Source organism: Papaver somniferum, unplaced genomic scaffold (assembly GCF_003573695.1).
Source record: "Papaver somniferum cultivar HN1 unplaced genomic scaffold, ASM357369v1 unplaced-scaffold_30, whole genome shotgun sequence".
In the NCBI taxonomy this organism is placed as follows: Eukaryota; Viridiplantae; Streptophyta; class Magnoliopsida; order Ranunculales; family Papaveraceae; genus Papaver; species Papaver somniferum.
The window spans coordinates 646,697-659,854 of record NW_020641040.1 but is presented as its reverse complement, the minus strand read 5'-3'; the positions used below and the strand labels follow the sequence as shown (position 1 = coordinate 659,854).

Genomic DNA, 13,158 nt, shown 5'->3' with positions numbered 1-13,158 from the left:
TGGTGTTTGGTACTTGGAAATTACGTTGTCTACCGTTGACTTAATTAAGTTCTGACTTCTGTTTAATGATAGTTAAAAATATAAATAAAATATAATTAATCGACGCCGTAAAATGGATGTTAGTTGACTTGGTTAAGTCTTACAGAGAAGAACAACTACTTCTTCTTTTCAGTATTTTAGAGAAGCACAAACAACTTGCACAGAAGATCAAATATTTCTTCTTGATCGATTCAAATCTCAACCCATCTTTCTGATCAAAAGGAAAAAAAAACTACATCACATCTTCTAATTTTGGGATGTACAAAAATAACAATCCTCAAAGTTTCGGCTACAGAATTATAAACCCAAAAAACCTATCTTTGAATAATTAACACATTGTACACCTATAAATATCATGTACGCCGTTAAACAAAAAAACCATCAACAATAGAAAGATTTAGTTTCTTATGGAAAAAAATAAACAAAAACTTAATTTGTAGCATTAAATTCATTGTGTTTTTTTAATTTTCTCCAAAACCCTAAATTGAATCTTGATTTTTTCAAATTTTGGTTAAAATTGAACTTTGATCATAAACCACTGCCGTTCAATTAGAACTCATTGAAACCCATCAACCAATTTTAAGAAAAACCATTAACGTCAATCTTTTCTCCAAATCTTAGCCAACTTATCTTATATAAGTCTGATTCATATGATTTACCTGCTTTTCAATCCACCATGATTCACATAAGTCTTTTTTTTCAAAAACATCACAAAACTAAGATTCATGCAAGAACCCAAACACATTAAATACCCAACATCAGAGCTCCTTGAACATGTAAATCATAATAAAAAAACAGAATATTTTTCGGTTTTGATCGAATTTAAAAAGATTAGGATATTGGATTTGGGTAAAGCAAACCGAAGAAAATGAATTTGGGTATAAAAGAGATGGTGATCGTTTTAAAATTTTGGGGGTTCTGTCTGCGTGTAAAGGTTTAGAAGGAAAAAAGAAGATCTGGAAAGAAAACAAGTTTTATAATCTAATAAGTCGTTACTTATTTATATGGACGGAGAACAAATCTGAATCGTCCATTTGTATGATGGGTTAGAAACACCGTTAGTCATTGTTACTAAACATTAATATATTCAGCTTTTCTAGACAAACCAAGTTTTTTTTATTGAAAAATACACCCACTGAGATAAAGCCGCTGGGTCCCACTAGAAGAAAAATAGGGGTGGTGTTTTTATTCACCGTAAGCCCACCGCAACTGTCTCGGTCGATGTGATTCACGGGATTTCAATCCCAGTGAATCTATACTTGTTTTAATATATTCAGCTTTACTAAACACAATGGGTATTTTTCACCGAAAATACATCGACTGAGAGAAAGTCGCTGGGCCCACTAGGAGAAAAATAGAGGTGATTTTTTATTCACTCTAAGGCCCAACATAACTGTCTCAGTCGTTGTGATTAACGGGATTTCGATCCCGCTAGATCTATACTTGTTCTAATACACGATTGGCAGATAGCCGCTGGGCCCACCAGGAGAAAATTAGGATGGTGTTTTTTATTTCGGTAATTACATACAAGTAACTAAAAGTTTGACAAAACTCTCCCCTCTCTCCATAACCGTTTTTTCCAAAAACAAACTCGCTGAAAAAAATCTTCCTAAATATTTGATTCTCTAATATTGTAATCCAAATCTGTTAGATATTGTCTGAATTATTCATATGTTAATACGTAAATATATCATTAGTATTTTAATAAAATAAAAACATCGCTATTTTATACGATTTATGGGTTTTCCCAGTTTCAATTTCATTATCTCTCTGTTGGTTCTCTTAATCCATTGGAGGATTTTCATAGACTTATAGGCGTTTATAGCGATTGTTACAACAATTGTTCCAAATACATCAGGGACAATTTATCGGCTTGACGTATATCTATAGATTCATGAAGATCAATGGATACTAGATTTGATTGTGATAATGATGTTTTGTGCTTATTACTCCCTTTTGGGACAACATCTTAACGAAGAAGGCAATGAATAAGAAGATAAATTCTTCAAATCAAAATGGCAGAATTCTAATTCAAAGGCCATCCCTCAAGTATCATCAATTCAATTTTCTTTTTCAAATTTGTATTTAATACAAGGAGTAATCTGCGTTACCTACCCCGTAAAGATTCGTAATTTGCATTACCTCCCCTACATAAATAAAATTAGCAAAATCTCCTCTCGTCAATAATTCCGTTTATTCCAAGTTAGCTGACTCAGCACTAACTTACACCTGGTTTTTATTTTTTTGGGGTAATTTGCGTAACCTCCTTTGTAAATATTGGTAATTTGCGTTACCTCCTCTGTAAAGATTGGTAATTTGTATTACCTCCCCTACAAAAAAAAACACGTGTAAGTTAGTGCTTAATCGGCTAACTTGGAATAGACCGAATTATTGACGAGAGGAGATTTTGCTAACTTTATTTTTGTAGGGGAGGTAACAAAAATTATCAAGTGGAAATTTTATAAATACACTTCTTTTCATGGATTTCACAAATACCCTTATCCATCAATAATTATACTCCTCATATTCTAAAATGTAATCCATTTAATTTTGAATCTTATAAATACCCTTTAAATACTAATAAAAATTTAGATAAAAATCATTTCATTCATTATCTCACATGCTGGAAGTGGTGGTGGTGGTGATGCCGGCGATGGAGGTGGTGGTGCCACCATATTTGGGATCAACTTTTGTTGTTGATACCAGATTTGGATCAACTTTTGTTATTGATACCAGATTTTGGTGTCAACTTGGGTTGTTGACACGTAATCTTGACCAAACTAATTTCCGAGTTTTCAATCTTTGTAACAACTTGGGTTGTTGACACCAAATATGATATCAACTTCGGTTGTTGACACCAAAATTTGGTGTCAACTTCGGTCGTTGATACAAAAATCCAGATCAACTTCGGTTGTTGATACAAAAATCTGGACCTAACTTATTTCTAAATTTTCAATTTTTTTATCAACTTGATGGAAACAGAGGTGGATTTGGAGGATATGGTGGTCACAATTGCGGTGACGGTGGTGACGGTGAGTTGTGGTGGAGTTGTGATGGTGGAATGTTGATGATGGTTGTGGAGTGGTGGTGGTGGTGAATTTCCAACGCTGGAGTTGGAGGCAGTGGTAAAGTGATTGAGAAAGAAAACTATTGCTTTTTGAAATTAAAAAAAAAGAAGTTATATGTAATAAATTACTAATATAGTTTATTTTTAAAAGGATAAACGTTATATATAATAGGAGGGGTATATTTATAATGTGATAGGGATATTTTTGAAGGATTTCAAAATTAAGGATATTTAATTAATATACCCAATTATTAATCTTTACAGGGGAAGTAACGCAAATTACCCTTAATACAATCTGAACATGATCCACATAATCTTTTAATATTAATGAAATTGAGAGGATAACCTCTTTTCCCGTAAAAAAAAACTAAAAGTTTGACACGCCAATAACAAATATGTACCAAACTGGACAAATGTTAGACCGAACTATAAAAAATCGGGAAAAACCATATATACATACAGCATTATTTGTTCCCCCGTCTCTTATAAGCCGTAGCGTGAGTGAGAACGAGACACATAAATAAGATTCTTCTTTTCAAAGTTCCCTGCAGTTTTCAGCATTGTTTCATTGATTTCTGCCTGCCCCAGACGGAGATTTTGCTGCATCTCTTTTCAATTCAATGGAAGTACCCGAACCAACAAGCGTAACAAACAACATGAGTCTAAGCCTCTAAAGTCTAATGGGCCTGACATAAAGAAAACCGTACAAGAAACTTTGCTTGGTACCAAAAATCCATGATCACCAGGAACGATTTTTTTGGGGCCCATGGTTTTTTTTTTGGGACCATAGAATCTTATATTAATGGCTAAATAACCCGCAGAAAAAATCAGCCTATCCACAATTTTTTGTTTTTGTTTTTTTGGCTTCCTCAAATCCCTAATTTTATTTTCTCCTCCTTAAAACCAAATTACCTAGATTTTCCTCCTGAAATCGAAATGAACAAGATTCGTAGATAAATAGGTGGTTTCTTAATCTTTTACCACAGAAATGAGATAATGGTGATTCGCGATTCTTGAACGGGTTTAGTTAGTGTTGTCTTCCCAGGTCCTCCAATGGTGGTGAATGGATGGGGGAACTGGAAAGAGTACATTTGCTCAAACACTACATTATCTCCTGGTCGATGAAGATAAAGCACAGAACATCTACTACAGGTAACGTTTATGTATTTTGTTTGTGTAGTTTGGGTTCCTTTTTGTGAATGGGTATGGTTCCTTTTTGTATTTTGTTTGTGTAGTTTGGGTTCATCTCAATTATTGATTTTTAGTTCTGTTTTTTCTAATTACTGGTTAAGAACCTGAATTGTGTTGTCTGTAAACCCTAGATTTTCTTGGTATGATAGAATTTAGAAAAACATAGGTAAAGTAATGGAATCCTTCTTTATAGTTAGATTTCCAATTGGACCCCAAGGAAAATTTAGTTCGGAATTTTTTGTTGTTGTGTGGAATTGTGGCTCTAGGTCACTTATACTAGTATGATTAGAGGTCTTTGTATGCAGGAACTTATAGGTCCTTCCTTTAGACTGTTTCAGGAAATGACTGAGAATGGATATTTAATTTTGGATGGGTAGTCGGACGGATGGATTCCAGTATCTAACATTATACTTGCAGCAAACTACGTGTTTACTGAGTGTGCAACTTAGAAATCAATTTGTAAAGTTATCTGAACAGTTAATGGTTATATGTTATTGCAGATCATCCACAACCACAAGTTGTATAACTTAGATTTCTGTGGATTGTTATGCGCTAGTTATACCTAATGTAACTAGGTCGATCCGAGCAGATTGAAGACGTCTGAGTTTGATGATACAGCTTCGTCTAGTAGAGTTGATGGCGAGAGTGAGTTTCGATATTCCCTCGGTATTTGACAACGAGAATAAACATAGAGCAGGTTCGAACTCTCCAAACAAATCAGAGATTTGAGTGCTCTTTAACAAGTTCGATGGTGGACTAAACTGTTACTCATCTTCTAAGCATTCTAAGGTGGCTAGGAGTTCTAGATGATGCCGAGAATGCTCACTTGAATGTATGGGGACTAATCTGTGCTGTAAAGAGGTCTGCACTTAGCTATCTTATTCAATTGCCGAAAGAAAATTTCTTCTGTCTTCAGGAGATGAAGGTAGAGATGGTAACTGATTATTATGAGTATTTGTGGTATCAAAATTGTGAATAGGTTTGTCTGCCATCAGTAAGGCTGGTGGGATTCTGTTTTTTTTTTTTTTTTTTTTTTTTTTTTTTTTTTTTTTTTTTAACGCAGGATTCTGGTAATTTGGAGGTTTGCTGACTAATTTATGGTCTGAGTTACTTGATGAAGGAATGAGTGAAGGAAATTTTTGGGTCAGTGGAAACCAAGTTAAAGTTGTATCGACTGCGTTAAAGAATTTGGAGTTAGCTGACCAGCAGGGAACTCTCTCTCAGCTGATGAAACAGTGGAGAAGGCATCTATAAAAGCTGAGCTGGGAACCTAATATTGCCAAGGGAAAGGGAGCTTAGGCAGAGGTCGTGGTAGATTGTGCTATAAAATTAAGCAACAAAAACATAAAGTACTTTCATTGGTGCACAAGCTTCAGAGGTGCAAGTTCTCTGTTTGAAGGACAGTGATGGTCATAAATTAAGAGGAAGGGAAGACTTGAAATAAAAAAATTCTCACCTTCTATTGCAATTTATATAAAGAAGAAACTTGTGAGATAGTAAAGCTGTATGTGGGAAAGCTTTTGACAGAATTTGTTGGAGCTATCCAGATTCTATTCTTTCTTCTATGGGTTTTGCTGTTTTGGTGTAAATTGGAGGGTATGGATTCGTCAAGGCATTGGTGCAGGCTCTTTCTCTACTGTCACCTTTGCTGTTCAGGAGAAAAGTTATGTGTTAATTTAAAGCTAAAAAGAGAAAGGTTATGTCAGGTTTTGATTACCTGACCAATGACTCAATCTCACATTTGCAATATGCTGATGATACGGCGGTTTTCATAAATGCGTGATGATCAGCAATCTCTAGTCTGTATAGCTTACTGAAGTGGTTTTTGGGAATGCTTCCAAGACTAGGCTGGTGGGGTAGGAGATGTATCATCCCACATATCTGGGAAAATAGGCTTGGTTATGCAGTGAATTAGGTTCTTATTTCCTATCTCAGTCTTCCTCTTGGGACCTGACAACGGTTTGAAAGAATTTGGAATCCAGTTATTATCAGGTTTGAGAAAGGATTTATCTCTGGAGAATGTAATGGATGTCGAAAGCTGGGAGATTGGTTCTTATAATATCATTATTGGCGGGCCTTCCTAATCATTTCCTTTCTCTCATGGTTGCTCAAAAGCAGGTGACCCTGTCTTAGAAAGGAAAATGCGTCTATTCCTTTGGGGAAAGACTAATGGTGCTAGAGGAATGCATTGGGTCAGATGGGATCAGCTCATTGAGCCTTTATAACCCAGGATGTTAAAACATGACGAATTTAGCTCTACTGGCTAAATATTTCAATGGAGGTTTACAAAAGAAAAGGATGTATGAGCATATGTCAGGAATTTAGCCTAAATCCTGACTTCCTTCTTTTTAAACTTGTAGCTAGACTGACCAATTAGTCATTGCTGTTGGGCTTCTATTTCAAAGGTATTTGGTATTACGCCAAAGAATTTTGAGCTAAAGATTGGTGATGGTAAGGGGATATACCTTCAGAGACCAGTGGTGCAAAGGAGTGATATTGGCGAAGTAATTCCCCAACAAATTCAGGTTGTCTAAAAAAATGGGGGCTCGATTCACTCTCATGTGAGTGCAGTTAAGGATGAATGTTGGAACCCGAAGCTTCGAAGAAAACTCACTGATAACTAAGGTAAAGATTCTGTGTTGATGTTGGATTTTATTGCTGAACCTGCTATTGCTCTCGCATCATACATGCTTCCTTCTAGCTGTGCTTGTTCATCATTGTCAACTAAGAATTTTATGGTGAAGTCTTGCTATATGTCATTGGCTTCTGCTAAAGAACATGTTGGTTGAATCATCACCTTTGAATTGTCCTGCAAAATTCATACGGAACAATACAGAGCCAGGGAGAATGAACTTTTTTCTGTGACAGGTATGGCTATGATTCTCTTAAGTTGTGTTTTAGGAGTTCTTTTGTTCAACCAAACACAACTAAAATACTGAACTTCATTTACAATTATAATGAACCAGAGCTCCAATAAAGAAAAACAGAATCTTCGTTACTTGATAGAAAAACATGTGAAATCCAAAACAATAGTTAAACCATGATTATCAACTCCTGTCTAAACTCTAGAGATGTGTGAGACAAAAGAATTGAATTCTGCAGTAGATTTTCCCTCTTTTGATGCAGATTCGCGAATGGCAACTCCTAATCCCTCTGCGCGCTTCCTCATATCCTTCCCGTCATCCGAAGCCATCAACTTCCTCACGGCATCTTCAATCTCGGTTGGTGAAGCTACTTCCTTCCTGTTTCCCCATTCTCTAGCAACAACTCCGACCTTCAGAATCTCCGTAATCAACATTGTGTTTCTAGGTTGGTCCGAATGCATAGGCCAAGCTGCCATTGGAACACCCATGCTCAAACTTTCCATACAAGAGTTCCAACCACAGTGGGTCAAGAATCCTCCCGTTGATGAGTGTGCCAAAATTTCAAGTTGTGGCGCCCAATCCCTTACTATCATCCCAACTCCTTTCACCCGCTCTTCGTAACCTTCAGGTAATTTGATTTGAATCCCTTGTTCTTGATTAGCATAAACATCACTTAGATCTGCTTGTCTCAAGACCCAAATAAACTTCTGCTCACTCTTTTCAAGTCCAATTGCTATCGCTGTAATTTCTGCATCTGATATTGATGTCATGGTCCCAAATGAAACATATAAGACTGAATCTGGAGATTGTTTATCCAACCATTCCAAGCATCTATGGACACTCTTTGAATTCACTGATAATGGGTTCAGTGGTCCAAATGCCCATTGCTTGTTGCCTGCCTTAAGAAATGGTTCTTGAGAAACTAAATCAATGAACTTACCTTCTATAGGATAGCATGTGTTATAGATCTCACCTACATGAAGCTCTGAAAATTCCATATGCTTAATGAGGAAATCCATGAAGTCGGAAGTCATACAATCTTCGAATGACAACTGAATCAAATCTTGGTTTAAACTTTCAATACCAGGAAATGAAGGTCTACCAAGAGCTTCCCATTTGTAAAACATAACGCCAAAAGCTGAACAACTATTGAAAGAATAAGCTTCACCATTTGGAATTAATGTAGCTTCTTTTGCAGCAAAGCTCATGACATTATCATGAACAACAACAACGCGTCGACAGGTCAGTGAGAGCGAACACAGCAGTTCAGCAAGCGGCTGTCGGAGATGAGCTGTCGCTTCAAACATCGGTAGGAGATGACTAGGCCATTTATTTGACGCATTTGTATCCGGTGGAGGTGTTGGGAACGATGGAATCGGAAAATCATGGAAATGAATGTTGGAGGTAGCTGATGGATCCCAACCGTGAACTCGGTTCTTTACTTGGCGATTGTGGGTCGCTGCACCAACGTAATGAACAGGAATTTGACGGTCCGATACAAGGTGGGAAAAATGGAGTAACTGGTTAAGGTGGCCTTGTGCTGGTAATGGAACTACAACCACCACAACTTGATGTTCTTGATCCATTTTATATAACAAAACTAGGATGAAAGAACAAAGAGAAGGTGATTTTTGAATCTTAATATGACACTGGAATTTTAGACTGGCTTAAGATACGATTGAAATACTTGATTTCAAAATTTTGCCGAGCAAGCTGCAGTTTCATTGATAATTTATCTGTAACTAGATCCAGAAGATATGTTGACTTGAAGTTGGAAAAAAAAAGTGGGATGATGGGATTTTTTTTTTGAAGCATGGGATAAACATAAACAATTCATATTTCAGACAAAAGATTAATTGGAAGCTTCCAAATTTGTCTGTTGAAAATTATTTTTTTCTTGGATTCCTAAAAACTTTAATGGAGGATGAGGTTGTTGGCAAATGTAGCTGTGCCAACTCTTCTGAAATTAAGTGTTTGTGGTTATGATAAGTAAACGAAGGGAGTAATAGACTGTCAATATCGCTATTGCTAGTCATTTTATTTGTTTATATGTACACAAAGTCAAATTTTGGGACCATTTTTATACTATGGTGTAAGGAAACGAGTGGTTGATGACGAATTCCGTGACCTATGGCTGGTTACAGGACCTGCATCAGCATTGCTATTTAATACGTGAAGGCAACGCAATCAGCGTGCGTTGGAGTAGTTTGCAAGTGCTTCATGTAAACACATGATTATGACTAGAGCCGGGGACGATAATGGGGGCTTTGGCTATAAAGCCACCATTGTCAAAACCGGGGACGCCATGTGCGTTGGTGGGTTGTCCCAAAGGAAGGTTGTCCTGAAGATAATAACCAATGGACGCCCAAATAGTCCCAGATGTGATAGTACATGTGTACGGTTAATGATGGAAGACTTATTAGAAAAGGTATTAAGGTACACGTGTACGGTATCCACATGTGGGGCTTTCCCTATAAAAGTAAGGAACCCTCCCAAAAAGAATAGAGTTCTCCAGATAATTGTATTGTGAACTGGGATTAGTCTCCTCACTACCCTAAGATAATTTAAGGGTGTTTACATTTGACGACTTCATTGGGGACTATTCCTCGATACCAATATAATTTTAATTTTGATGGAGTCCTCGTCCACAGGCAATTTAAATAACGCAGGCCCGGAATCCCCTGTTAAAGAAACAGGAGGGTCAATGGCAGCATTGGGCATCAATGAAATGGTGAATCGACAAACAAACCCCGAATTTGGGATGCCGCTGACGGAAGAGTCAGGAGGACAGAGCCAAAGTCTACTAATAAGGGTGAATCAATCGAGTGTACCCGGGGTCGTATCGAGAAATGTTGAGGAGATCCAACAGACACCAACCGGGACAGACAGAGTAAACACACTGACGCGAGAAAAACCATCACCAGACCCGCATCAGCTCGAAATAAAACAAATGCGTCAAGAGTTGGCCAGTTCAGACAAGAGAAGACTGGTCCTCATGGAAAGATTATCTGAACTGCAACCTGAAGGTGGAGATGAAGACTCCGACCCTTTCGGGGTCCCCCAGCATCCTATCTTGTTACAGAGCAGAACCCAGCAGACCCCCTTTGGGAGACAACTCTCATCCATCAGGTCAAACCCCCAATGAAGCGATACGCGGGGTCTACCCCAAATGCCGAAGGAAAGCCCTCAAAACTTGGAAGGGAAACCCAACAAGGAAATAAATCAAGTCCCTATAACGGAATAACACATATCTAAATATCTCGAGGAACACTATGGTCTAACCCCACCCACGGAAATGTTTACTGTGCAATCCCCTTTTACTCAAGGCCTATTGGATAAGTCGATGCCAGTGACGTACAAACAACCCAAGTTTCAATTATTTGACGGCTCTGGAAACGCGACGGAGCATGTATTTAGATTCTCATGAGTTTGAATGAACACGCCACAAATGACTCTATTTGCCACAGGGAATTCGGAAAGTCACTTACCGGGGCAGCTTTCTCGTGGTTCGTAGGGCTTGAAGAAAACAACATCTCGTCGTGCAACGAAATGCGAACCCAATTTATGAAGAAATTTTACTCTCGGCAGAAGCAACTTACCATCTCAGACATCTGTAACCATAAATTCAAGCCGGGAGGAAAGTACTTAGATTTTGCGAGGATCTTCCGGGGAGAGTGTCTTCGTAGCAACGTGAAAATTCCTGAGGAACTTGTCAAGATAGGAATCATCCGTTTGCCGGAGGAACTTAGTTTTATTCTATCAGTAGTTAGGTTAGAAACCTTTGCAGACTTCGAGGACACATGTTCTCGGGCAGACGATGCAGCGGAATTCAAAAAATCCGAAGCCAAACAATGAGGGCACTCAGTGGCGTACGCCAAGGACGAAGGAGCCAACGGACAAGGGAAAAGACAAGCTAACTTTAGAGACGGGAAAGGTTACAAAAGGAGCAGTGACTCAAGTGAAGTAGTAGAGCCCCCATACTTTCCATGCCCACTATAAGTTGCAATCGAACTTTTGGAAGAGTGGCGTAAGGACGGGGACAAGACCCTTCCCTCTCCTGCGAAAGAACCAGCAGAACAAGACAAACGTCACCCAAGGTACTGCCACTTCCACCAAAAGGTGGAACATGCGATAAAGAACTGTAGAACATTCAAGTGGAAAATCCACAACAGGAGAGGAGTAGGGAAATCGACTTTGGCACAGAGACACATATTCAGAAGGATCCCTTGCCACGACAAGTCTTCATGATCACACACGAAGATCCTGAGGAAACCACGGGGGAAGTTTGTGTTGTGTCTGAGGAAGATGACTATAAATACATTGCAGCCACAGTTGCCAAAAAACCACTGTTTGCAGCATTTTCCGATACTCTTAACTTCATAAATGAACAACGTCAATTTGCATCAATTATCCTAACCAAGACAGCTGTGAATGAGGAAATACACCAGTATCTGGACCGCAGGTACCCGCTCCCAACTGATATAATCACCTTTTCATAAAAAGATCGTACGGCGGATTGCGACCATACAAGGCCCTTGTATATAACAGTGGGAATTCGAAAGCATAAGTTCAAAAGAGCCTTTGTCGACACAGGGGAATCACTTAACTTGATTCCAATGAATATCGCCGAAAGCATCGGGGTTTAAGAAGAAGATATCAACAAATTTGCTACTAGTATCCAAGGGTTCGGGGAATCACACAACAGACAATAAGGACTATTAAGCTGAAAATCCAAGTAGGACCTATCCAAGATAGTGAACCCTTTTATGTCATGGATGTGCACCCAGCTTACCATTTACTTCTGGGAAGTTCGTGGTTACACAAACACGGAATTGTTCCCTCTACTTACCACCAATGCATTAAGTTCATTCTGAAGGGGAAGCAGAAACGTGTCCCAGCCTCAGTGGATCCATTCACAACTGAGGAAGCATACTTAGCAGAAGCGACTTTCTACAATGTATTAAGTGAACCAAGTGAGGTAATTACACACATCTACTCGACCCCGATTCCAGATTGGGAAACTACTTACGCCAATCCAACCACAAGTAACATTGCCAAACGTACCCAAGTTCACAAGGATGAGCGAAGACAATTTCGGAAAACTACTCGTCCAGATGGCGGACATGTCTACAAACACTAAAGAATATCAAGCACGCACCAACAAAAGCCTTCAATAAGACCTCCAATGCGAGATATTGTAGATGGAATATGCATGGGGCTCACGGAAAATGAATGAAACTAGTTCCAATTCGTGTAAGCAACAATGAAAATTAATAAAAGGCTTCATCCAATTATTCTACAGTCTTCTTCTACTCCTTGCCTCTTTCAGAAGGGTATCCGAATCACCGAAAGAGTGTAATGAAACCACCACATGGATAATCTTATCCTGCACGACTCAAATCCGCGTATGGATTCAAAACTCAACCACAATAACCCCACACACTAGAAGAATATACATACACATATCTCTAAAAAACTAAGGAAAACAAATGTGTGTTACGTCAACTAAGGTTCAGCTACACATCTGGTTCAAAAGACTCAAGCTTACAAATTTGATTTTTCACTTAAAAGACATAACACAGTAGCGACACAAGACACAAACACGCAAGCGCCTCGCATGAGCGTTAAATGTGACCATCCAATTCGCTATATACTTGAGATAAAGAAACCCTCGCATGACACAAAGCAAATTCAGTGTCCTGGAAAAGGATAAAGAAACTAACTCGTCTTGCCTTTTGTATAAGCCAAAGGTCATCACTAACTATATCTGCCAGAGAATTTGTCTGCGTCGGCCTTGCTAAATTACTCTCTGCATGAGCAATCAAATCTTGATCTTCCGCTGACATACACCTAAAGTGTCCAATGGCTAGTTCTAACACATTGATCAACCGAGTCAATGTAGACACCTCTAGAACCAATCTGATGTAAGTCGACATCTCCAAGCAATACCCTAAACACAAACAACATAAACCTTCATACCATAACAATCAGTGTTTA

At 38.4% G+C, this 13,158-nt stretch overlaps 1 protein-coding gene across 1 annotated transcript; it reads right to left on the bottom strand.

The window, feature by feature from the left end:
* Positions 1 to 7,187: 7,187 nt before the first annotated feature.
* On the bottom strand, positions 7,188 to 9,185 carry LOC113341669 (zeatin O-glucosyltransferase-like). Its single transcript, XM_026586458.1, has one exon. It carries the CDS (start codon positions 8,745 to 8,747, stop codon positions 7,356 to 7,358), a length of 1,392 nt encoding a protein of 463 aa, XP_026442243.1. The 5' UTR covers positions 8,748 to 9,185; the 3' UTR covers positions 7,188 to 7,355.
* Positions 9,186 to 13,158: the final 3,973 nt, after the last annotated feature.

Coding starts and splice junctions, on each gene's coding strand:
- LOC113341669 (XM_026586458.1), bottom strand. CDS start 8,747: ATGGATCAAGAACATCAAGTTGTGGTGGTTGTAGTTCCATTACCAGCA.